The 27,326-nt window shown below is 41.3% G+C and overlaps 1 protein-coding gene across 1 annotated transcript in view; it reads left to right on the plus strand.

The window, feature by feature from the left end:
- Nucleotides 1–27,326, plus strand: part of ccdc162 (coiled-coil domain containing 162) — a 63,165-nt gene that overhangs the window by 26,425 nt on the left and 9,414 nt on the right. Inside the window, exons 23-37 of the mRNA XM_088906135.1 lie at nt 307–444; nt 1,403–1,651; nt 2,134–2,183; nt 2,801–2,977; nt 3,695–3,812; nt 4,886–5,042; nt 5,768–5,906; nt 21,334–21,487; nt 21,594–21,689; nt 22,840–23,004; nt 24,200–24,405; nt 25,070–25,208; nt 25,977–26,097; nt 26,531–26,643; nt 26,909–27,058. Coding sequence (XP_088762261.1) covers nt 307–444; nt 1,403–1,651; nt 2,134–2,183; nt 2,801–2,977; nt 3,695–3,812; nt 4,886–5,042; nt 5,768–5,906; nt 21,334–21,487; nt 21,594–21,689; nt 22,840–23,004; nt 24,200–24,405; nt 25,070–25,208; nt 25,977–26,097; nt 26,531–26,643; nt 26,909–27,058 — 2,172 coding nt within the window. The remainder of the gene's footprint in view (nt 1–306; nt 445–1,402; nt 1,652–2,133; nt 2,184–2,800; nt 2,978–3,694; nt 3,813–4,885; nt 5,043–5,767; nt 5,907–21,333; nt 21,488–21,593; nt 21,690–22,839; nt 23,005–24,199; nt 24,406–25,069; nt 25,209–25,976; nt 26,098–26,530; nt 26,644–26,908; nt 27,059–27,326) is intronic.

Below are 27,326 nucleotides of genomic sequence, written 5' to 3' on the forward strand. Positions count from 1 at the left end.
GTTAATTATGCTTTGATCTTGGGCGTTGTCATTCCTAGTGAAATTTATCCTATTACTTTATTTGCTGAATTAATGTTGCCTTTGGTGTTAAAGATATGGGCACCTCTTTGATTTATTATCAGTTATACTGTGTCACTAACAGGTATGTACGTATCCTTTTGCTGTGTAAAAGAACCCAAATATATAACATATCCTAAGATATCTGATAAGGATGAAGGGACATTTTCCTGATGATGACCTCAAGACATACTGCTGTTCTGAATAATTTTTCCCACCGGTGCTTATTATCTCTGTTATTCTCCACAGCTGATGAGTACGTCTGGAATACAGAACCTCCAGGTCACGCTGGCCTGTCAGGTGACACAGAAGAATGTGCTGTTGAGTGCTGTCAAGCAGGCATGTTTCTGCTACTGGTCACATTCCCCGGTGTCTCTACAGGAAAAGGTACTGTATAATGCTCTTTTCAGGACTTGCCAAGAGAGCTGTAGTCGAATAGGGGTGATCTTAAAACAAAAAAGTTGAGCAGATGAGTGATAAAGGCACACACTCAGTGCTGTCTTGGGCCATATTGGGCATGTATATAAGCCTTGGTCATGTCACAAGCACACTGTGACTGAGTTTCCCCCAACAGCAGTGCACAATTGGATGAAAGTTATCAAAGATAACTGTTTAGGTTCCTTGGTACAACAGTGGTTCCTATAACCTACCAGGTACCTGCAAGTTTAAAGCAGCATCACTGAGAGATACACCGGCCCTCCAATCTGCACCAATGTGGGCAGCTGTGGAACTTGCAGTGCATCAAAAATGAATGGCCCTGCAGGTGAGCATGTTAGAGAAGCATGGCTATGTGTCTCACTCTCACCTGTGCAGCAAGTAGTTGTTGTCAGAGAGCTGAATCTTCAAACAGGATTTGTTTATTCCATGTTGGATTGTAATAAAATGGTACAATTTCCTTAAACCAACAGGAAACAAAATGTATTCAGTGACAGTAAAAGTTCAGGTCCTTTCTGAAGTGGGTTAGGGGTTATGGGTTAAGGTTAGGGTTTACGGTTAGGGTTGCTAAAACGCAATACCAAAAAGTTATTTCTCAGATTTGATACTTTGGAGCCACGTTGTCGAAAAGAGGTACTACAATAAGTATTCTGCGTTATAATTTTCTGTTACAAAATAAATTAAACAAACCCTGTCTTTGGATCCTCAGAGTAAGTCAACTATTTCTCTCAGACCTTCATACAGGTTGTTCCCTCATCGAGTACACTACTGTATCAAAGATCATTTAGCACATCTGACTTAGTTATTTTGCTAAGAAGTTCCTGAGGATGCATGTTTGGAAGTGTTGGCTGCATATTTTGGCTGAGTGATGTAAACGCTGCTGTGTGTTCTTGTGGGTCTCTCACACCAGCAGCTGCCCACAGGCCAGCCCAGCTCCCGGGCCGAAGGAGGCTGGACAAGCAGGAGCGAGTCCAGAGCCTGTGAAGATCCCGAGAGCCAGCTCCCCGTGCCAGGCCTCTCCCCTGCCAGAGCCAGCTACAGGCCAGGGGAGCAGGAAGCTTTTGTATCTGTTCAGTTGGAAAAGCTGGGTTTCCGCGATGAGATGCTCAACACATTTCTAAAAAGAAAACAAGCCATGGGTACAGTAATGAAGAATCCTGTAAGTGGTTTTACCAGACATTAAGGTTCTGATGCAGCTTGCATGGCAGAGGATCTTCCCCCATCCTCAGTCCTGGTAGATAATGACTGACCCTGCAGGCTTGAGCTTCCTGCGCTTTTAAATTGTCACATGGCGAATTGTCTTGCGCCAGTCAATCAGGTGACTGAGGGCAGCTGCTCACTCCCTGTTGCATTCTGGGAAATGGGATCCAGACGAGAGTCACTGCCCTCTCACATTTCTGTTTATTGTAATCATGCGTTGTACTCCAGCAGCTGCTCTTCTCACAGTGCACCTTAATAAGAAGAGTACCATGTTTTTTTAAAACATTTTTTAAAGACAAATTTATTTAATTTCATACGTACAAAGCTTAGAAATTGAACTATTACAGAGTTTATGAATAACATTGAGGTTCATTTCCAAAGCCTGTGATATCAAATTACAGTATGTGTGCAGGCTAATGGTCCATGTTTTTATATCTACAGGAAGAAACAGAGAAGGTCAAGAGAGGCTTAATTTTGGAATTCTGTCAAAAGTAAGTTTTTTGAATATCACAATAACTGAATGTAATCCACATTTTCAAAATAAATTAGATATTGTTTTACATTACGTTATCAGTGGCTGTGTAGATAATGAAATCTTAGTTTTACACACAAGAGAGAAGACTATGTGAACTCTAAACCCTGGACTCCTTTGTTGTAAAAGTGTTGGCACGCAAATACTTCACCATTTCAATACTGGAATGTACAAAAACAGTTAGGCAGTATTGTGGATAATCCCTTTTTGTCATCTATTATCCTCACTTGACAGAAAAAGCAGAGGAGTGTGACTTTGTAACACAGATCTACAGGGCATCCCTTAGAGACTTGCACAGCTCGTTTTAATTATCTTGCAGTTTTATTAACGTTATATTAACGAAGATAAACTGTGAAACAAAAAACTTCCTCCACCCCTGGGTTCTGGACTGTTGTTCAAAATTCAGTAGAGATTTACAGGAGCAGAATATACAGTTATTCCTGTGCAGGCATTGGAGCTGAAGTGTTTGCAGGTCATGCCAGCTGAGATCTGAGGACTGGACACAGCACTGTCTCGGGAGGTGAAGATGCATTGATGGCCCTGACACCTGCCCCTGTCTCTGCTAATGTATTTTAGGTTTAGCCTGCGGATGTCCCAGTACTCTCTGCGCAGTCAGATTGTTGAGTATTACAGCAGCCTGGCGGCACTACTGGAAGACATCCCTTCCATTCGGGATTCGTTCTTTGTGGTCGGACAGCCACACGAGAGAAAAGGGGAGAGGGACTGTGAGCGTGGCCTCATTTCAGACCCCAGGTGTGTTCATCTGTGTGCGAGTCGTCATTGTTTGTCTGTACCCTGTCTTTTCTCCTTGCGCATAGATAAGGCTGGTAATATAACTGCAATTATTCTGTTTTAGCAGTTAAATACAGAAATGAAATCTGAAATCCTCTTAAGACTGTCTGTGAATGTCTGTGAGTCATCACTAAAAGGTGAAACCTGGAAACCAAGGGAGAAAGGAACTGAGAAAAAGAATCTTAGGCGTCTTAGGCTTTGAATCTCCCTCTTAGGCCTTGAATTTGCTTTGGAGCTGTAACTCTCCCTTAGCTTTGGACAGACAGCCTTAAATATATTTATTAAAGTCATTTTTTTACTTACATCATTTTCATTATATTTGTCCTTAGTTCGGTTTCTCCTAACAAGATAACATCTCAATTTTGCCGCTACAGTAATCCATACACTAAATGAATCAGCTTTTTAAATGCAGTTTATATTTAGATTTTCCTTTATATTTCATATTGCGGTGATTTAATATATTAAGATCTCAGTCTGATTCCTTGTTGCTTCTCTTAATTAAACAAGTTTAAACCCAAGTGTAACATAAAGACACACTTGTGTCAGGATGGTACAGTATATGTCTGATATACCCATGTTTTTAAGTGTCTGGAGTGAGATGTCGATTTATCTCAGACATATGTCCTGCTGGTGTTGTGCAGCCCTGGGCCTCACTACCTCTCTTGTTTGCATGATTAGGAGTTTTCAGCCTCGACCCCGATGTTTACTCTCTGTAGACGGGAAGACTTTTCTCAACCTGTGGTTCATCCCACACTTTTCGGAGGTCTTAATCATGTTCAAAACTCTTGATGAATCGGTGAGTAGCTTCTATGCTTCTTTCCTGCCATTTTCCTTAAAAGTGCTCCTGAAAATTCGATAAGGGTAAAAATTAAATTCCATATCAACTTCTTTTAAGATAGTTATCTTTTTTATGCTAAGCCTTCAATGCCCCTGTTACACCCAGGCTTTGTAGAGGTTTTTATTCAATTGTCAGATAACCTGCCACTACAGGCCATTAATTATTGTAAATAGATACACTGGGTGATGATAAATTAAGTCGTTAATAAAATGTTGAGAGGTTTATTCTCGTATGGTGAGCAATTAGCAGAATGTTTGTGTATATAAAGGACTTTAAGGAACAAGTAAAATTTTATTCCAAAGGTTTATTCCACGTTTTGGCTGTGTCACACCCGAAGAAGGCTCCACAGACGAAAAGTTGTTGCTTTTCTTCTCTTTTCAACATGGAATAAACTTTACTTGTTCCTTTGCAACTTATGCATGCTGACGAAGCTGCCTACTTGAACTAAAGGACATTTACTGTATATTAGTAGAGTGTGTTGGGTCTTGATAGCAATGAGGAGACTGTTGAAAAGTGTTCTTTGTCATAAAACTTGTACATTTTTTACAATAAAGCTTCATCCACCAACCAGTATTGTCTTGGTACAACATATTTAAGGATGAGGTTAATCAAAACCTAATAAAAAAATTGTGAGACAGCTTAATAGCACTCAATGTTCACCAATTTTTTTCTTTGTATCCCTTTAACTTAGTCAAGATATCTTTGCAACCCAACCCTACAGCCTTCATACCAACACACAATGAGGATCAAGCAAGCTGTTCTACATAATGATGTGCATTTATAACAGACATCTATTGTTTGGTTTGTTTTTCTGCAGCAAGTCGCACGGCAACTACAGGAGAGTCGTAGTTTAGAGGAGGCACATGGTTTCTTACATCACAAATATTACGTAGTTAATTCTTCCATTTAATGTGAATTTGGAATTTGAAAGTCTCACCAGGGATTTTACTGAGCAGGTATCATAACACATGCTGACAGTGATGAAGTCAGTGCAGAAATTATCTGATGTCTTGTTTAACCTATTGTGCCAGGCCTGCCACAGAGCTCTACAGCAGACCTTACAGATCGTGGCGGCATTCCATGACATCGTCCATTATCTGGTCAGCTTTGCTCGCCTGGGAAATGTCTCCGCTTTCTTCAGAAGGCACACACAGTTTACAGCCGACTGGGGAGGGACTGAAGGCATTGGTAAAGAAAACAGAACAATACAATACAGTATAAAGATTATCTATAGTGACTTAAAGTACTTTCACTTATTATCCAGATATTCAATCCATCAGTTTTAAAAAAATGTGCACATTATATACTGCTTGTATGCATGTTGTGATGGATATATTGACTAGGCAGAGGTGTTGAAAGTGATTTGGGCATTTAGCTGAGTTCCTGATAATACTGCACTCACTCATTTGCCTCCTGCCAGCAAAACCAATTTTTGTAGCTTGTGTGGAAAAATGACTTTTCAGTAGAAAAGATTACGCTTTTCATCTCATCAGTTTTGAGTTGTCGTCTGCAAATCAGTGCATGACATGAAATAAGGAGAGCTGAAAACAGAGTCTCTTGTGGCTGTCTGAAGTTACAGAAGCTCCTGCAGTTTTCTGGGAGGCTAACCTCACACATCTTTTACAAGTCGGATACTTCTATGGAGAGGTTACCCAGGTACTTGATCTCCTACACTAGGACAGAACTTTGTTACCCGTAAGTCTCTAATACGTCATACAATTTATCAGTCAATTAACTTCTAATAAAATGGACAAGAAAATCCCATTCCTGTAAAAACCTCTGATCTTTAGGAATACTGCATGTATGATTCTGCTTTTTGAAGAATGGTCCTGATATTTAAAATGTGCGTACTGTTCTATGAGCAAAATATAGGATTTAAAAACATCTTGCTCGCATTTTTTGCTTGCTCCAAGGTGCTGAGCTGCGAGAGATCCAGAAACAGATTGACAAACTCCATGATCCAACTAGTCCGCAGGAAGTAGGCCAACTGCTGCTCCTCCGCAGGGAGGTCATGTTCCTGCAGTTTGATGCGGCTGTGCGCCATCTGATCAGGTGATAAAGCAGCAACTGGACAGCAACCGTTCTGTCTGACTGTGTGAGATGTTTTCTGTGAAAATTATGAGGTATGATGACACGGCATACCGCGGTGCGTGATTGGTTGACCGACAGGGGCACTCGTGGTCCGTTGGTCTGTCGTAGAAAGACTTACTGTAAACGTCTTTACTGTGCCCGTTGTAGATATTGAATTTTACCACTGAAGGGAAATCTTAGTAGCTGAGCATAAAAAGAATAGGAGCATACTGTAACGCGTGTGAAGGCCATAAACGATATTAATTTTGGAACGTAAACATACAGTATATAGCTGGTCTTGGTACTTTAAAGAAAAAAATACACACCGTTATTCCATTTCTCCCTAAACATTGTAAGCTTCGAAGTCTTTAACTAACGTGATACCGGAGTCAACAAGCATACTTTTAGAATTTGATTAAAAGGGAATATAATATGGAATCGCGTATCTAAAGAATTTAATAACGGTATGATTATATCCGTGTACTGCGGCAGGGCTGTGTAGGGCTGTTTCGCCTGCCTGATCATGCGAGCTCTCTTGTAGCCTACTGGGCTAGGTGTGTGACTACCAACTGGTAGGTTGTGTGTTCGAATCCAGCTGGTGCTGAACTTTTATTTTAACAAACATTTCTTCGAAAAAATAGGTAAGCGATATTATGGACAATCAGTTGACTTTTATATTTCAAAATATCGCAACATGATCGATATTTGCGATATTTTGAACATATCTTCCCTTCTGACAGCGGTTCCCGCTTCTATTGTGTGTGTGTGTGCAACAGTAAATTTTTATAGAGAAATGGAGGCTGGACAGTATGCGTTACAATATAAACATTTATATTGATTTAAATCGTGTTCTGATTTAAATCGCAAACGCGTGTTTAATTATGTGTTTTTAATCATAATCAGGCTAATGCATTTCTACAGTTTCTGTATGAACCAGCTTAGAGGTTCATACAGAAAGACAGCTTGTGTTTAAATCGAGTGTAAGGTAATTTATGCTTCTAAAGTCATGGTCAGTATTATTGTACTGTGCTGTACTGTGTCACATTATTTTATAGCGTTTTTATTGCGTTATTAAATCCGGTGGCGCTGTGTTAGTTTCCTGACTCACATTATTTAAACTACCACATTGATCATTCATCTCTAAATAAACTTTATTTTATATAGCGTTTTAAGCGATTAGGTAATTAGATTGCTCATAAACCTAATCGCTTTTTCTACATAAACACAGCGTGATTGCTCTCTGAAAATGCTTTTCCTTTATTTTTAAAGTAGGCTCAGATTTCAACTATAGATCGTATTATTATAAACTTTCTTGGAAAAATGTATTTTATGTAAACCATGTTTGCTATTAATTCATTTAGGGCTAAAATACGTTCATTGTCTTCCAATCGAGTCGAGTTGACATTGGAAGCCTGCCACACCCGGACTGTTAAACCAACGCATTAGCACGTCAAAGCCCATTGAGCCAGTATTGGCTTTAGTATCCCCCCCTTCTCCCCTCAATTCAATTCAATTCAAGGTGTTTTATTTGCATGACAGATGGGTACAAGCAGTGTTGGGTATGTATATTGTAACGCTTACGGCAGACAGGCACTGTGTAAGAGCCGGCGCACCAGAGCAGCGCACCGAGGGAGCGTCTGCATTTCTAACTTAGTTTTTAAAATTAGTCAAGCAATATGAAGCATCTCCTTTTACTTAGTGCCTGAGCATAAAAAGAATAGGAGCATACTGCAACGCGTGTGAAGGCCATAAACGATATTAATTTTGGAACATAAACATACAGTATATGGCTGGTCTTGGTACTTTAAAGAAAAAAATACACACCAGTATTCCATTTCTCCCTAAACATTTTAAGCATCGAAGTCTTTAACTAACACGATACCGGAGTCAACAAGCATACTTTTAGAATTTGATTAAAAGGGAATATAATATGGAATCGCGTATCTCAAGAAATTAATAACGATATAATTATATTCATGTTGCAAAAGAACTGCAACGGACATAAAAACTCCCTTGCTTTTAACAGAGCGTTCCATAATTTCTAACTACGAAAATGCCAGGTGAAAGGATTTGTAAACATATTTTGTTAAAGCAAGTCAGTTTTTTCCACAACACATAAAAGACATTTTTCCAAGAAAGTTTAGCCTTTGTCACTAATGAAACCACTAAATAAAGACATAAATATAGAAATCTTAAGATTTGTTCTATTTAATGTTGGTAGCAGGATGAACTGTCAGAGTGTATATTTTGTCGCAGAGTTGCTGCAAGATGTTAACAGTGAAAAAGGTATTTAGAAATGAGTTATTTCAAGATGAAAATTTTCAGAATAATTGCAAATCTAGCAGGATAGAGAAAGCACAGAAAACTGGCAGTTAGATTGATCAGATTAGTATGAAAAGTCATTTAGCAAAGGGAATTAGAAGAGTGACAAACTAGTATACTTTAGATCTTTTTTTCTGAACCAGGGACAATCTGATCATGTTTCCCTATAACAATAATAAAAAACTTTATTTGATATATCACCATTAAAGGTGGCATCTCAAAGCAATACAGTAGATGTAAAAACAGATAAAAGGACCACAGATTACAAAGTAAATGCATATAAGAAAGACAAGCAGTTAGAGGTGCTACCAAAATTAGAAAATGAAGCAGATACAGACACTAAGTCTTCTGAAAAGAAAGGTTCTGAGGTTAGATTTAAACTGGCCCTGGTGTGTGTGTGTTTGTGTCTGTCTGTCCTGTGATGGACTGGCGCTATGTCCAGGGTGTATTCTGCCTTGTGTCCGTCGCTTACTGGGATAGGCTCCAAATCCTCTGTACTGGATAAAGAGATTAGAAATGGAAGTAAAGGCACTGTGTGGATGGAACTATACACAGTGTTAGAAACCCACTATGAAATGGCAGCATCTCACTGAGAATAAAATATTTTATTATTTTATTAAAATATTTTATATCTTAAGGAAACAGCCTTTCCACCTCTCTTGCACATCAGTATCCATACCTAGTTATTTAAACAAATTGCCTCTAATTATAAACATCTTAATATGCTGGCTCTGTGGATCCGCATCAGCTATGTTTGCCCATTCCTTCAATTCATGTGCATCCAACACAGTTCAATGCCAGCAACTACACATAATCTAAAATACAATCCTTATTTCAGTATCTATGTAAACATATAGTCTGTTAACTTCATCATCTTCATCAAAAGTATGCCTAACCCCATTAGGAAGTGTTCTTGTTATAAGTGTATTCCTCAGCTTTCCCCAAACTATCTTCTTCTTGCCAACATCTCTAGTCTTTTATCCTGCAATAACTCAGCCAACACTTAAATCTCCAAAAGCTGCTTGTGTTAATTTCTTTAAATCACAAATATCATGTGTAAATACTGGCCATGTAATACTCTGCATTGTGGAATAATAGTTTATTTTAAAGGGAACTAGAGAAACTAAGAACTAGAGAAATCTAGTTTTTTTCTAGAATTAATAAATGCACATCCTGTTCACTGAGGAAATTAAATCCACACTGAGCAATCTTCAATATGTTCAGAATATGACAGTGTAGCGGCGAGGCTTAATAATAAGGCAGAATTAAGTGTTTCTGAGCTTCCCAAATGAGGCCCCATTTCTCTGTTCATCTCTGTGGTGCAGCCACAGAGAAACTATTCATGCAAGATGATTTAAGGTTTCCTAGGACAGCTCCCAAAGGGGGATGCACTTAGCTAAGTCTGGCTATCATGATCAATGGTCATCCACTGGCGCCTATCAGTCTAGGGAGTGCCGGATGGACATCTGGACTGCATTACTAAGTGTCAGGACTAAGTGACTCATATCTCACCTTGATCAACCAATCAGGGACTGGTAGGGCTGAGTAACCCACGTGGGACTCTGATGCCCATGGAACTTTCAGCCAATCAACGAGCTGAAGTTCCTCCAGGTAAAAACAGGCAACACAGAGAGCCTGAAAGATTCAACAAGATTCAGATTCGGGAGATTCAGTAAGATTCTGGAGAGGATTCTGTGGACTGTTCTAAAGGGAGTTCAAAGGAGAATTCCAGGGCAGGACGGCCCAGGAGCAGAAGGCTCCCAAGGGCAGGACATTCTCGCAGCGCGCCTCCTGACCATCCTGAGACTCAGCCCGGACAACCACGGAACGGCCAGTGTGTCCGAGTGCCAGAACTTTCCTTTGTTCTAAGAGTCTAGAGTGGAGGTTGCCAGAGAGTAACCAGCAGCAGGCCTCGTGAACAGATCGGAACTGTGGACAGCTGAATCACTATTCAGAACTAGTCTTCATCAGGAACGAACCGGTCCTCTTCCTGACTTGCTGGGACCCACAGTCATCTTTTCTCCTGTGCACAAACTTTGCTAGTTAAAGCCAACACTAACTAGCCGGTCAGTGAGCATCAGCAGCGCACCGTCGCAAGCCGCACAGCACAGCCTGGCACGGAGCCAGAGAGCGCGGATTGGACAGCAACAGCCTGCAACTGTTTCTTTGTGCCCGCAGGAGATCTGAATCCCCAGAAATTGGATGAGTATTCAACTTCAATGCATTACAGCTCGAGAATTCAATTGTTATCCAAACCAGTTGATATCAGTTTAATTCCTAAGAGTTATGTACTTGTTTTGAGTATCTAATGTAGAAGTTGTAACCAAGTTCATTTATGAAACGGTCTAAATGAATGATATACTGAACGTATGTCCTCTTGATATGTGTAACACTTCGTAACTGATTGAATATATATCTTTTGTATTCTGATAACCCTCTCGATAAGATCTGTTAGGTTTACATGCATATTCTATGTATTAATAAATGTATCCTCGTGTATTAGTACCTGTGTGTGTGCGTTGTTTGAGTTATGTCGCATGGTTGGATTCTAAAGCCATCAAAAGAATCAATTTTGTGATTTACTGCTACAATTAATAATTGTCTCAGTAAATGCCCAAACCCTACAGAACTGGTGCCTTCAGAGAGCCACTATGATTACATATTTGGCGTCCCTGAACGGCTATGAAACACTACATTTATGGCGTCCCTGGGTGGGCGTGGCAAGACTGAAATGAATCAACCAAGCGGAATAATTCATATAAAACGCCGCGGGTTTCATACACGATAATACAGTGTGCTGAAAGCCGAAAGAAAAAGTTCCCCTTGCTCTTTAAGCAGTGCTTGAGTGTTTTGTGATCTTTTGCAATCTACCGGGTTGATTGCATACTTGATCTTGTGGTTTTCTGTGGTAAAACTGTGATTTCGTACTTAAAAGTAATACTCTTTAAGTTTAACGATGGTTGCTAAAAGGTCTGAATTCGAGTCGCTATTAAGCACTCTCTCTAGCAGCGACAAGTCTGACCACGATCTCTTCCATATCTCCGTCAGCGGAGAAGCTAGAAGAATAAATCTCCATTCATTGAGAGAGCTAGCGAAGGACATAGAGAGATTTGACCCCGCAGTGTCAGAGAATAATATCGAGAGTTATATTCAAGACCTCAGGTATAACCTGCAGTTCCTGCCAAACGCCACAGAACAGGAGAAAGTGTTTCTGGTCAGGAAAACTACCAGCAGAGCTGTACATGAGTGGATGGCTAGGCAGATGAAAGAAGTCTGTAATGACTTTGAGCAGCTATGTCAAGCACTTATCGAAGAATACAGTGCGTTTATTGACCCGACTGCCGCGATAGCCGCCGCCCTTAACATTAAGCACGAGAGAGCAGAGTCCCCTCGCGAATATTACGAGAGACTTAGACGAACTTATTTTGCAGGGCGAAATGATGAGGGTTGCGAAGAGAACATACATTTCAAGGGTTTATTCATTGCGAATCTCCACCCATCAGTCAGAAAGATGATCTTAATGCATACAGATGCACAGACCATGAAAGTGACTGATATTAAGAGATTCGTGCAGAAAGCCTGGGAGTATGATGTCCAAAGTCGCTCTGAGCAAAAAGCTGCTAAAGCGACTGTGTTCGCCGTCAGAGCCAGCAGGGTTAATTCCCCCCTGCTCGAAGGAGCACAGGCTCCTGAGCTGGCTAAGCCCCGTTCCAAAGCAGGCACACAGGACCGCACCCAGCGTCCTAAGTGCCATGAGAACACCGGGGGAGGGAAAGGGCTAGAAAAAGCTGAACAAAAGGATTCAGTAGCCACCCGCCTGGCCAGGCTTGAACAAGCTTTATTAGGACAGGGACAACCGCTCCCCAAGGCTGCCGGAAGCGTGAATGAGCTGATACTCTCCACTGGAGGAGGCGGAGACCCGCCCCCTCCCACTCCCTCAGTCTATCTGATTGAGCGGAAGGGTTCCTGCCTGGATGAGGTCGGCCACTCCCAAGCGAGTGCTGACTCCACCCCTGAAGTCACAGAGCAGGCAGTAAAACAGAGAGGAAAAGCAGGAAGCTTTTACCTCAAGGCTGCCATGGGAGATGTCTTACCCAGTGAGACACTGATTGACACTGAGGTTGAAAGGTGTTTGATGTCACACGGCAAGCTCAAACGGGTTGAAAAAGAAAAGGGCATGCGACTCAGAGAGGAACCTTTGGTGGATCACCAGAAAGGCAAAGTGTGGAAACAGGTCAAGGCTCCTAAGCCTTCTGTACAGAAGGAAAGGGGGGCCAAGAGGCAGACTGTGCTCACACAGTGCCCACCGAACACAGAGGCCTATGTGAAGATTCCTTCTGTTCCCTCTGGACAAGAAATAAAAATATTTTCTTGTTCCCCGGATATACAGGGAAGTCGTGTCCCGGCTGAGGTCACAACAGCCTCCCTGCCACAGGAGCGGTGCTCCAAGCAGCCGCCTGATCCACCAGGTAAAGCACACACCTTTTACATCCCTAAAGAGGAGCAGATCTCCCCACCTGGCGATGAAAAGGAGCTTTCCCTGTGCACCCTGGCACCCAAGAGGGGTCAGGACCACCACCCTGCAGTGGTGGAAGGGATCCAGATGGCAGGAGAGCAGGTTGGTGATGTAGCCCTCGCCCTTAGCCCTGAGAGGTCCTCTATTAGTGAGGATCTGCTTGAGCAGCTGTCACAGGGCCACCGCCAGGTGCCCCTGGTGCAACATTCACAGGTTAGACAGGAGGTCCAGCTGGACGCTGAGACTACTGCGCTGTGGACACACCTGATCCCAGATGCCGATTCCCTCTGCTGTGACCCAGGGAACCTGCAGTCAGGTAACATTATTTCTCACAACTACCAGGTAGTGAGTGAGACTGACCTGATTGTTCCTGCCTCGACAGCAGGGTTGCCAACACACCCAGTCCCCCAGAAGGGACAGGGAATGAAAGCCGAGCCGGTTTTCTTACAGCCACCAGCTCAGTCTGTCAGTCTGAGTCTGACCAACAGTGGTTCACCCAGACTGGAGCTGGATGGTCAAGCCACCCGCCTGCCAGTGCAGGACATCGCAAAGAGGGGTGTCAGAATCCCCGCCTGTACTGACATGGGCCTGGTGGGTGATAGCAAGTTCGAAGACAGTGAACTAGCTATCCCAGTGCTGGGGCAGCTCCCTGAACCCCTAGCGAGGGAAGGGGGGAGCGAGCAGGTGTCCTACACCCACGCCCAGCGAACGATTGTGAACATGCCGATAGAGGGATTCCTCAATCAGGAAGTGTGCAGGGTGGACCGGAACAGTGAGAATGGGGTAACAATCTCAGATCACTCAGGTGCTCCAGATGACCACTCAGCCGAGGGTCAGGCATGCTCCACCGCTGCACCGCCCCCTGCAGGGTTCCTAGAGCACAGGCATGAACAAATCGAAAAAGCAGATGCCCTGGAAATGGAGGAGCAGCATCAGCAGCTGTGTCAGATCTCCCCAGATTTCCAGGATGTTGGTGCCCAAGATGCCACATGGCATACTGAGAAAGACACCATGTACACGCTGCGCCAGCTTAGAAAGGCAACAGTCACTCAGAAGGAGATGACTGGGATCAGCCACCCGAAAAGACTTTTGGGAGGACTGATTGCTGCCGCCGCTGTTGCACGTTTGCTTTTTCTGGTAGGTTTGTGTGCTACTGGCACTCTCACCCTGACTGCCCCAAGAAGGCAGGTGTCAGAGAGGCCAGAGGGTAGTGACAGACTGTATCGACAGCAGCAAAAGTTGGAAAGCTTAGGGAAAATCCTACAGGCAACTTCCTATGCAACAGGGTTAAACCTTATTCCCCAAACAGTGGACATGATTGTTGGTGTTATACAGTGGGTTTATGCTTGTGTGCAACAGGCCAGAATGTTGACACAAGACCTGTTAAGGGAGTTTAGTGCCACTGTAGCCAGTCTAGCCACGGCACAATTCCCAACCCACTTGATTCCACTCTTCTCAGTAGAGGAGTATGTGACATTAACCCCATTGCTCATAGCTCACCCAGAAGGCAATCCAAGATTGAATTCGTTTCCAAATCTTGAGATGGGTATGGCTACCAAAGCTATCCATTGGCTGTGTCTAAACGATTCACCAATGAAGGGTGTAAAGCTACTAATGGGCAGAGGGAGGTTAATGAACCCCATGAAGAGCAGGTGGGACGTAAATGGCTGGTCAGCACACCACGTTTAACTGACACTGTGACTTGTGACAGGCATGATGCAGCTACCTAATAAAACAGTTCCTTTAAGTTCCTGAGGAGGCCATAGTACAGCATGGTAACTTAACACTGTACGGTCTAGAACCAGACAACATAAGACCAAACTTGAGGTCATGGATGCCTTCAGGTGCCACACTAAGGAATTGGATAGAAATCCAAGAAACAGTAAGCCCTGAAGAGGTACAGGTAGTTAGTTTGCTTTAATGGAACAAACCTCCAAACCACCCTAGCAGATACCCAACACAGGTGTTCTGGTTTATCGGGGGGCTGGGAACAGGAACTGGTGTTATTGTAACACTGCTGCCGGGTAGCTGGATCATGACTGACAGTGTACTCTGAATGATGTACTCTTACATCAAGATGTACTCCGGGTAGCATGAATGAGTCAAAGGTAGCATGCCAAAAGAAAGGAAGTGACTTCTCCCCAAATATCTACCACAGAGGTATCAGATATTGACAGTGAACTTCCTGATGTGTAATTCCTAGACTTAGATAATGTCTCCTACCGTGTTTATACATACTCCAGATGTTATTCATCCTGTTTGTATCCAATGCTGGTTCCGGTATGAATTCTCGAGGAGTAATGTAGACATTTAAGATTAATGTTCTAATGGCAAGGGACATCACTTAACTCTGTTTTGTTTTGAAGGCAACAACGCCTCAGGACCTCGTGACCTTCAAAAAGGGGGGATATGTAGCGGCGAGGCTTAATAATAAGGCAGAATTAAGTGTTTCTGAGCTTCCCAAATGAGGCCCCATTTCTCTGTTCATCTCTGTGGTGCAGCCACAGAGAAACTATTCATGCAAGATGATTTAAGGTTTCCTAGGACAGCTCCCAAAGGGGGATGCACTTAGCTAAGTCTGGCTATCATGATCAATGGTCATCCACTGGCGCCTATCAGTCTAGGGAGTGCCGGATGGACATCTGGACTGCATTACTAAGTGTCAGGACTAAGTGACTCATATCTCACCTTGATCAACCAATCAGGGACTGGTAGGGCTGAGTAACCCACGTGGGACTCTGATGCCCATGGAACTTTCAGCCAATCAACGAGCTGAAGTTCCTCCAGGTAAAAACAGGCAACACAGAGAGCCTGAAAGATTCAACAAGATTCAGATTCGGGAGATTCAGTAAGATTCTGGAGAGGATTCTGTGGACTGTTCTAAAGGGAGTTCAAAGGAGAATTCCAGGGCAGGACGGCCCAGGAGCAGAAGGCTCCCAAGGGCAGGACATTCTCGCAGCGCGCCTCCTGACCATCCTGAGACTCAGCCCGGACAACCACGGAACGGCCAGTGTGTCCGAGTGCCAGAACTTTCCTTTGTTCTAAGAGTCTAGAGTGGAGGTTGCCAGAGAGTAACCAGCAGCAGGCCTCGTGAACAGATCGGAACTGTGGACAGCTGAATCACTATTCAGAACTAGTCTTCATCAGGAACGAACCGGTCCTCTTCCTGACTTGCTGGGACCCACAGTCATCTTTTCTCCTGTGCACAAACTTTGCTAGTTAAAGCCAACACTAACTAGCCGGTCAGTGAGCATCAGCAGCGCACCGTCGCAAGCCGCACAGCACAGCCTGGCACGGAGCCAGAGAGCGCGGATTGGACAGCAACAGCCTGCAACTGTTTCTTTGTGCCCGCAGGAGATCTGAATCCCCAGAAATTGGATGAGTATTCAACTTCAATGCATTACAGCTCGAGAATTCAATTGTTATCCAAACCAGTTGATATCAGTTTAATTCCTAAGAGTTATGTACTTGTTTTGAGTATCTAATGTAGAAGTTGTAACCAAGTTCATTTATGAAACGGTCTTAATGAATGATATACTGAACGTATGTCCTCTTGATATGTGTAACACTTCGTAACTGATTGAATATATATCTTTTGTATTCTGATAACCCTCTCGATAAGATCTGTTAGGTTTACATGCATATTCTATGTATTAATAAATGTATCCTCGTGTATTAGTACCTGTGTGTGTGCGTTGTTTGAGTTATGTCGCATGGTTGGATTCTAAAGCCATCAAAAGAATCAATTTTGTGATTTACTGCTACAATTAATAATTGTCTCAGTAAATGCCCAAACCCTACAGAACTGGTGCCTTCAGAGAGCCACTATGATTACATATTTGGCGTCCCTGAACGGCTATGAAACACTACAACAGCAAGAATCCTATCAGGGATGCATTACACCTGTTTTCAAGTCCTTGCACTGGTTACCTATCAGATTTCGAGTCAACTTCAAAATCCTTATCCTCCTTATATACTGTCCTACAACTGTTATTATTGATCTCCGAATTATTGTACTTGACATGACTTCATTCAGCCTTTCCTGAACGTCTATGACAGGCAGAGAGAGTGCTGTTTCTGGTGCGATCTTTTACAGCTGACATTTCACTGTTTTAAACGAACAAGAAATTAGATTGCTCATAAAGCACTTATTCTATATAAACACAGCGTAATTGCCCTCCGAAAATCTTCTTTTTCTTGTTCGTTTTAGAGACCTTGATCGAAACTGATTTTAGATGTCAGAAAGGATTTATTTTCTCTGTATTTCCTACATTGCTTTGTCGAGATTTTAACTTTATATCTAGGCTCAGATTTCAACTATAAATCGTACAGTAATTAATAGCAGTAAATACTGATGTTTATAGATAAAGTCATGCCTTGGAGTATAGACCCCCAAAGGAATGCCATAGACTCAAACTGCAAAATAAACACATACAGAAAGAAAGTATTTGTATTGTAATTGCAAATCCTGGTACTGTATGAGTGATTGGTATGACTTTCCTCATTACAAATCTCTTATTAGAATTTAAATTTCTCTGTAACTCCAGGTCAGAACAGAGAAAATGTAACTGCCTTAAGGAGTTTACGATTATGAAAAATAGAAGGATAAGCATGATACGTATGTCTTCTGTCATTTTCTAAGTCATGTTACTGAGCACCAAATCGTATTGAGAATATGAATCCATTTAAGGTTTATACCATTAAAGTAACGGTTTATTCCATGCTGAAAATGTTTGTACCAGACTTTTTTGAGGCCTGTTTAATTGTGTCTGAAGTCTGATGTTGTAAATTTTATAGTTAAAAAGATCCATGAAAATGTCACTACTAAAGTTAGCTGGTACTGTTGGTACTGTAAGTGGCAAGTAGAGCTCATATTTTAGATTTTAAGGAAGCAACGGACACAAGGCAGAATACACCCTGGACATAGCGCCAGTCCATCACAGGACAGACAGACACAAACACACACACACCAGGGCCAGTTTTCCCATAAACCAATTAACTTACCAGTATGTTTTGGAGTGCGAGAGGGAGTCATATCACACATATGGAGAAAAACCATGTAACCCAGAGAGAACATGTAAACCCCACACACACAGGATGGCAGGAATTGAACCTAGGACCCCAGTGCTGCAAGATAGCAATGCTAACCACTTTGCCACCATTATAAATGGATGGATATCTTAGTTATCTTTCTAGTTCACAGGTTTGCATGCATAATTTAATTTTGAAAGCCACTGAGACATCAGGTACTACTGTTGTATTTATGAAAAAGAAACAAAACAAAAAACATACTAACAACTGTGCCATCCTACTCCTTAGCTAATACATTTTATTATTCATAAACAGTTAACATTGTTAGCAAAATATTTTGAATTATATTTAACCCTATTTTTTCTTTAGTTTTGTATTTAACTTATTATATGATAGTCAGACTTAATGTATATTTGAACAATGAAAATATATTTTTACAAGATTTTACATTAAGCACTTAAAATTAATATGGTTAATAATAGTAAACTGTAACATGCTGTAACAAGATCGGTTAAACTGCGAAGAAAATGCTTTCAGAGAAAATGTTTCAGGTGTGAAGAACATAGATCTCCAATGCAATTTCAACCAAACCTGTTCCCACACACCCTGCCCCCACTACCATTAGAATATACACAAAGCACTCAAATCTTTCGAGCTAATGATCAGGTGACCCGAGAGAGAGCGAGAGAAACACCAAGGGGTGCGGAACCAGGGAACTATTTACATGGAAAACGGGCGATCTCCCCAGACTGTCCGCCCGTTTCACTGTTACCTGGATACCTCTTTATTTAGAACTCACAAACACTGATTTTCAGTTTAGAAGGATTCAAGTAGGGTTTTAGATGAAAGGCAGCGACCTTAATCAAGCCCAAATCACAATTGAACCCATTCAGAGCCTACATTACATTTTAGCGTTTCATTCTGAGCAGAAGACCCTCACACCTGAAGAAGGGGGAGGTGTTTTTCGCTGGAAATCTCGCCTGCTTCTACTTTACAACCGGAGTGCTGGCTGTGACGAATTAAACCGGTTTTACAAGTTTCAATCACAGACCATGTGACATGGGAGTCAGGAAACTCCACCGGATTTGATAACGCTATAAAAACGCTATAAAATAATGTGACTTGGCACAGAACAAGTTTACAGCACAGTTCAATAATAAATGCTGACCATGACTTTAGAAGCATAAATTGCCTTACACTCAATTTAAACACAAGCTGTCTTTAGCCCTCTAAGCTGGTTCATACAGAAATGTAGAGATCCAGGCTCAGAACACACAGCTTCATTAGCGAATACATATGCAGGACAACTAGAGAAGACGTTTTACAGAGGATGGATTTTTAGAAACATCCCATCAGTGACATCACTGAAGTCAACTCCTAGGTACTGTAACTGTCGTGTGGATAGTTTCACAAGAATCAGACAAAGGTTTAAGCATCGCTTGTTCTAGATAAAACTGCATAAAAAAAACAACAACCCATAATGTACTTCTTTGCGGCTCTGTTTGCCCAAATCATATATTCACAACGTGAAATCTAGAAAATAATATTACGTAACCAAAATCTGCAATATGGAAACAGAACCTGTGTAATTGTTGATAGATGATGTACTCGTAACATTTTTTCAAGACGAACTACAACATTTAAAAAATGACTTGTATGTACTTGATATCTCTAATCAATCCACGGGTCCCAGCACGAAACGAAACTAAAACGCATACCGTTTCGCGCTTCTTATTAGTTGCTCAAAAGTAATTTGACCTTATGAAATGCATAATATAAACCTAGAAACATATACGTGAGCAGTACTTAAGCACTGTAGTATCGGTGTTAAGACATACCTCTCAAATACTGTAAATCAAGTTAAAAATATCTCAAGACAGATTCTGGTCATAATGAAACCATGTTTCGTGTATGTTTTCTTTAAAGTACCGAGACCAGCCATATACTGTATGTTTATGTTCCAAAATTAATATCGTTTATGGCCTTCACACGCGTTGCAGTATGCTCCTATTCTTTTTATGCTCAGCTACTGAGATTTCCCTTCAGTGGTAAAATTAGATATGAATAGTCAATACTTAAACGGGCACAGTTAAGACATTAAATATACATATACATACTGTATACAGTACAGTTTGCATACGGTAATATGTTTATGTTCCTAAATCAATCTCTTTTATGAGCATGTGAAAGGCATGGTGAATCACTGTACTTTGCATGATTGGAAACAAATGCGTGATTGCGAAATGCTGTGGTGTTACTTTTACAAAGATGGTCAATGAAAAAAAGAATGTTGACCAGGGCAATACTTTGAGTTTACACTTACAGCTTGTCCAAGGTCATTCATTATTAATACTATTAGTAATATCTTCGTTAAAGACTTTGATGGCCACAGCTCAAACATGAGAGGTTGAGCTTTATTAGCTCCACCTTGCGGAAATTCCGGATACTATTATTTTGCTTGTCGTATTATAGGAGAATTTACGGTAACTCGCGGTATTTACCGGTAGCTTGCGGTAGACTGCGTACAGCGTACCGCAAAATAATGCGGTATCGCCCGCGCATTTTGAATGGCTGCATCTGTATGTCAGAACTTCTATCACCTCCTAAAATGGCTCTCATTATAATTAATAAGATGAATTCCATACATTTACACTGCATTTGTCATCTCAAAGTATTCCAAAGCAGCCTTCACATACAGCCACCCACCTCAAACAGCTGTGAACTGCAGGGCACACCTGAGTGATGTGTAGCAGCTGTTATTCACCAGCAGTCCTGCTGCACAGCAGATGAGGAGTGGAAGTGAGAAATTGCTTTACCAACTGGATAAAGGGAGACCTTTGGGAATAACAGATCTCACAAGTGCAGAGTGGACGTTAGCCATGATACCAGGATTAATGGTCCTACTCTCTATAAACGTGCCGTTGGGATTTTAATGACCATGTTTCCAGGACCTCAGTTTAACATTTCATCTGAAGGATGGCAGATCTTCCTGCCCAGTGTCTCCAGTCATCTTACAGTGGTGCAGGTTTAGTCAGTCCGGTTCAGAGGTGCCACCTTTTGGTTCGCCAACACCACTACTGCATATCCACTACTCATCCCAGTACTGACCAGGTCCAGCTTTTTTTTAAATGATGAGATCTGATGAGATCGGTATACATGATGGTAACACTTCTGTCATGTAGTGTTACAGTATCTAGTAAAGTGAATTACTACTACACTTATAGTCGTGGAAACACTTACACTAATGTGGAATCAAACAGATAAAAGACATTGTCTTATATGTCAGAGCAATCATTTTAACAAAGGATATAATCAGGAAAAGGTTCCTTTGCTAGTTTAAATATGTGGTATCTCAAAAAAATTGTGATGCACTATATTTATTTCATTCACATCACACTCCAAAACAAAACAAAAAAAAATGTGTAACATGATCTTGTTTCTAAACACCAACAGAGTGTTTACTGCACATTTGTAAATGTGTAGTAATGTCTCACACTGGGAGCTACAGTATGTTCATGTCTTTAATCTGTTTGTCTTTAGGGAAGCCTTCCTTTCAGCGGGAAACAGCGCAGCCTATCAGACAGTGACTGACAACATGAGCCACGCCTTGCCTGTGCTGAGCAACTGTGTGAGCCGCAACCTGTACAGCTCCCAGATCACAGTGCCTGAGCCACTGGAGCAGACTAGCCACAGAGTCAGTAAAATATTTCATGCCCCTACCTGCTGTCTTTCTCATCTAAAAGATCATAGTACTTAGATATACAATTCCAAGTTGTTCATTATGTTTTTTCTGGCAACAGGTGCAAGATATGTATCCATGGAGAAGTTTTCTTGCACAGTCTGGATCATTCCCCTTTGCTATCTGCAGCGTTCTGCCCATTGAGTACAATGTGCAGGTGAGGACTCTGCCACTTCTCTTCCACGGTTGTAAATCTGTGCCTGAATCTTCTTGAGCCGTCGGCACTTGTCATTTTGAAGTTCACTTTTTCGACAGCATTATTTGATTTTGGTTTCCTTTCTTAAATAATATGCTTTTATATACAAGCCATACAGAAACCTCTTTCTGCACCTATGATTAAGGAGTTCAGAGCTATATTTCACATCACTGACTTGCTGGCCCGCCACACAGTACTTTAGAAAATGTTAAACAGTGCAAATACTGTATTTTTTTTAACCCCCCACCTTTTTGTATAGTACAAAAAGATCCTTGTGCTATAAGAGATTAGTTTTTGTCTTAATGTAGATTTATAAAGATAAAGGTTACAAAGGAGAGGAGCTATTCGGACCATCTGTCCAATTTGGTAGTTAGTAGTTAATTGATCCATGGATCTTCTCGACCGCCAGGTTGTCAGCTTCAACAGCAATGCTGAATAATTTGTTCGATACTCTTGCAACCCTTTGGGTAAAAAAGTGCCTCCTGCTTAAATGCACTTTTGTGGAGTTTCCACTTGTATCCTCTAGTTTCTGTTTCACTGTTCATTCTGAAGAAAGCTTCTGGGTCAACTCAATCAGTGCCTTTGAGAATTGTGAATACTTGTCTCATGTCTCTTTGTAATCATGTCTGTTCAAGACCAAAAAGGTTCAGTTGTTTCAACCTGTCAGTGTAGTACATCCCCTAAAGCCCCAGAATGTGTCTGGTTGCTCTTCTCTGGATTGATTTCAGAGAATGTGATTGTGTCTAAACTGGTCATAATTAAGTAGGTTTGTAAACAGCAAAAGAAAAAAAGAAAAAAGCAATCTCTGATCAAAAGATGCAGAAGATGCCTGCTCTATTTTTCAATAGTCTTGATTTAGAAATGACACTTAGTATGGTTAAAATGCACATACGTCTGAGTGTAGTTCAAAAGTAATCTTTGTCTCAAAGTGAGCAATCATGTAACCAGAATGACCAGAATAATGTCTTTGGATGTCTTTGGTTGCCTGTCTATTAGTAATTTGCCTTTTGCACAGCGTTTGAACTTTGATGTTTGATGAGGGTGATTAAGGTCACACTCTCCTTGAGTACTCCTGCAGTACAGACTGTCCTGGGTGTGCCCGTCTCTCTAGCTGTGCCTCAGCGGTCTCAGTGACCGCAGTCGGAAGGTGGCCAATGGGGAGATCCTGGGAGTCTCTTTGCTGATGGAGGATGTCCTGCAAAGCAGCCGGGAAGTGACCTTTGTTAGTCTGCAGGGCTGGGAAGATGACAAAACCTGCCGAGCTGGTGAAGCACAGGTGTGCCTCATATTTCATTTCATTGCTCAACATATTTCCTCTGTAAAGCAATGAGACTTACGTACCACACCTCTTGACACAAAATGTATAAAAACATTGTAACATACATTAACAGGTATTCATGTACCACATGCTTTTATCCAAAGCACTTTTCAATCACATTCAGTCAAACAGTATGGAGAATTGTTTGGAAAAATGTAAATAATATTGGATGTAAAATATCTAGAAACCAAAAATTTTAAAACAATTTTTGATCTTTTATGTCACAAATCACATAAAATGAAGCGATATGTTTCAAAAGATGAAGCAGTTCTTACCCTGTCATTGGCTAACATTAAGTTCCTGAGGAAGTTTTAATGTTAACTTTTTAAGAGTAAGTTTCAAACTGTTTGCTGTTTCTAGAAGAACCCAGCAGTAACACACCACCCTCATCAACACTTCCATTACACACATCCAGGTCGGCCCTGTATCCGGTTTAGTAGTTTCCACACAGCCTCGTGTCGTCTCTGAGGCTTTTCATTCCTGGTCAATACTTTTGGAATTTATATGTACTGTAATATTAATCAGCATCAAGAAATACGTTTTCACAGTAAATTCATACCCAGTCTGTGAGTTGTCAAGAGATAAAAGCTTTTACTTCAAGCCAAAATCTGAATTTTTACTTACATTTCGGACCACGGAAAAAAATTAAATCTCATTTGGAGTATACTATTCAATCCAGTTATGATGTTCAGAAAAGAATATTAACTTCTTTTGATTTTTGTTTCATGTATTTCACCTGAGTGGCATCTTGGAAATAATAGTATGTTTTATATATAAGCACTCTTTCAAAGACTCAAAGCATTGTGCAATTGGACACAGAAAAACATTAAGAGAAGATAATAAAGAAAAAAGAGTCACACAGAAAACAGACAAAACAAAGGCAAGAGTAAAACAAAATTAGACATTAAGAGCTACAGTAAAATGATTAGATGTAGGCATTTTTCTAAAAATGTTCACAGTCACAGAGTGTCTAATGGATGTGAACATGCTTAAAGCCACCACTACTGGACATTGTTTCCCTTTTACATTTGTCTCATGGTCTGTTGCAGGATACTTTCTGAGTTCAGATCAGATCAAAGTCAGATTTACAGTTCCTGTATTTTTTTTGTTAAAAAAAGTCTTTTATGGAGTTGATGGCTTTTTGCAATCCTAGCAGATTGCGAAAGCTGCTGGAGTAGATGGAGGAGCAGCAGCTCAGGCGATGGGACAGGACCCAGTGGAGATGTACTCGGTGCTGAAGTCCTTCCTGCTGCTGTGGAAGCAGCTGGAGGTGCTGAAGGAGGCTTGGGGACGACAGCGGCTGGGGGTCCAACAGGTCAACGCTCTTTCAGTCTACAAGCAGTTCTCCAGGATGTACAGGTCAGCCTCCTTGTCTTCACAACGAGCTCTCACTTGCCTTTCGTGTTTCTGGCAGCTCCCGAAGGTCTCGAGGATGAGAACAAGTTTAAATGTGACAGAGCAGGAGCAGTAGGGTGTGTGACCGTGCCTGTTTGTCTGTAGACGGCTCTCCCTGTGTTCTGGGAGCTTCTTTACTGTTTGGGTGTGTTCTGAATTTCTTCTAGAAGGTGAGGTAAAATATCTGACTATTGTGCAATGGCTCGTCATACAGAAAGCTGAGGTGAACACAATATGACGTATTGAACATTCAAGTTAATATACTTGAACTAAGACAAGGTTCCGTTCTATTTTTTGTGAAAGGGACAGTTCTGGAAAACAGTCACTTATTCCTTGAACCAAAACGTAAAAATTATATTCCTGTTTGAAATCCTTTGGGAACTGTGGCCTTTTATGCTTTCTGGTAGGCACACATACAGCAAAAGTAAGTTATTTAGAAACAGAGGTGTACTTCTGTAATTGAGCAAGACGATGTGGGCACATAATTATGGATTCATTGGAATGCAATGGTCTAGTGGAGTTTTGTATTGTAAGCTTGTTAGAACTTTGTAGGAATCGGGCTCTTGTAGCCTCTTTTGCTGCTTCCCCAGTCCTGGGTTTACTGTGCTGGGCTCTTTGTGACTTACAGAGTGGAAATCCTGTACCCCACCATGAGAGCCCTTGCTCGACAGCTGGGGAAAGAGGAGGAATATGAGGGGCTGGTCTCTGACTCCCAGCCCGTCCTCCCTCCTGTGGGAGCTTCAGAAGTGGACATCAAAAAGCACCAGGTACACAGACAGCACTCCTGTTTCAATAGCTGTGTAGAGCTGAAACTTGAAAGTGGAATGACGGGGAATACAGGAATATTTTACTGAGGCATTTACCAGAGAAGCAATTAACAGTTTGCCCTAAAAAGAGGAAAGACAAATTAAATTAAATGGTAGTAGCTTAGAAGTGTTATAGATGCTAGAAACACTTAAGATAAACAAGGGCCTGATAGTATTCTACCGCTTGTTCCCGAAGACTCATGATGTGTTATTCATGGACAGTTAACAGCACTTTTCCCACACAAAGTCAAGTGGCCAATACCCATTCTAATAGGGTGCCCATCCATAAAAAGGGTGACAAAACTGAACCAAGCAATCATACTGTAGGTAATTATATGAAAATAGACTCCAGAAATTCCCGATTTTTCTAATTAATAAAAATCACTAATCAGTCATACTATGGTAGAAATGATATAAATTCTGGAATCGTTAGAATAGAAGATAGTAATCCTTCATTTGGAATATTGTGTGGATTAAAATTAATAAATTATAAGAGTATTGTTGCTGTAATATTAGGTGAGAGAATAGAAACCAGATGCTTCCTTGAACAGAAAGAATGTCCTACAGTGACTGGCTGAAAGAACTGAGCTTGAACAGATCTTGAACAGAAGAAAACTACATGGAGACTATTTTCATTGGTCACTTGTCTTCCTCAAAGGCACTGACAGGGTCAGCCCATGAGCTTCCTGGGAATCAATAGTGAAACACAAACTGCTTGTTTGTCTCCAGGTTCAGAAGCTGCTGGAAAGCCTTGAGATTGAGATGGTATGCGAAGTGCAGAAGAAGATCACGAGGGAACTGACCATGGTGATTTCTGAGCGAGCGAGGCAGGACACAGGCCTGCCCACCGGTAGGCTTTCTGCCGGATGTGTGGCACTGAGACAGTGCGCCTTGATTCCATGTAAACTGCATCTCAGAGCTTGCCAGTACTTGATATTCTTTTATGTAATTGCAGTACTTGATAAAAAAGTAAATACAGATGTTTTTATTTTAATATTTTAATTTAATTTACTGTAAATGTGTCAAATTTGCTTCATAGTCCTGTGATAAACTGTACAACTAAGAAACTAGATGCACGTGCTGGTGAAACACTGTAAATAATTCACTTAAATATCAACCTAGATCATACTTACATTCTTACAAATCCTCATTGCAAATAAATGTCCCATATTTTCTTTTTCAATGCAAAATCGAAATATTATGGTTTCACTGGTGGTATGAGCATTTCTACCCTTGCCCTGCAAACTGAGGTTTACCAATAAGATTGTGTTGTTTATGATTAGAACTGTGGAAACACCCAGCAATGAAGCAATGTTTTTCACCTGAGAGACCACATATAGTTGAAAATTTTGTGCAGCAGCTGATGGCGCAGAGTGAGGAAACTGATGACAAGAGGGTGAGGTTAATTTCTCTTCATCTACCATTTTTGGTAGATACATTGTGTAATTGTTGTTAATATTAATTTATATTGTTTTTTACATTCGTTATATTATTCCATTACATTTTATATCAGTTGTTTTGAATTAGCTTTCACTGCTGGAGTCATTTAATCCTTTGAAGTCATTATTTGAAACCTTTTCAATGTTCTGAAGAAATGTATCTGTGCCTGTTTTAGCATTTAAAAGTCTTTAAACATCATGTCCCCCGCCGACTGTTTTCAGCTGACTTTCTCCAGAGCCCATTTGCAGTCGTGCCTTACATCCCTGGCGTGTTCGGTGATGGAGAGAGAGCGCAGGAACTTCGACTCCTACTCCATGTTCTACGAGAACATCCTGCAGCAGGAGACCCACGTGCTGTACCAGAGGGAGCAGGTAGGTACAAGGTTCCTCCCCCAGTGGAGCACAGCTCTCTCTCTCTTCCCCTTGAAGCTGCCACAGACGTCTGGACGTCATGACAGCGAGTGTGTATTCCAACATTCTTTCGACTTTCCAGCATTCTCCCTTTACCAAAAGCATGTGAAACTGTTAATTGAAAAAGAATGTCCTTAAAGAAGTTCAGGCACCTGCACGTCTTAGATCTAAATCTAATTCTAAGATCTTAGATCTTAGAGCTAAATATGCATGCTAGAAAGATAGGTCT

Source organism: Atractosteus spatula, chromosome 2, assembly GCF_055471065.1.
Source record: "Atractosteus spatula isolate fAtrSpa1 chromosome 2, fAtrSpa1.hap1, whole genome shotgun sequence".
In the NCBI taxonomy this organism is placed as follows: domain Eukaryota; kingdom Metazoa; phylum Chordata; class Actinopteri; order Semionotiformes; family Lepisosteidae; genus Atractosteus; species Atractosteus spatula.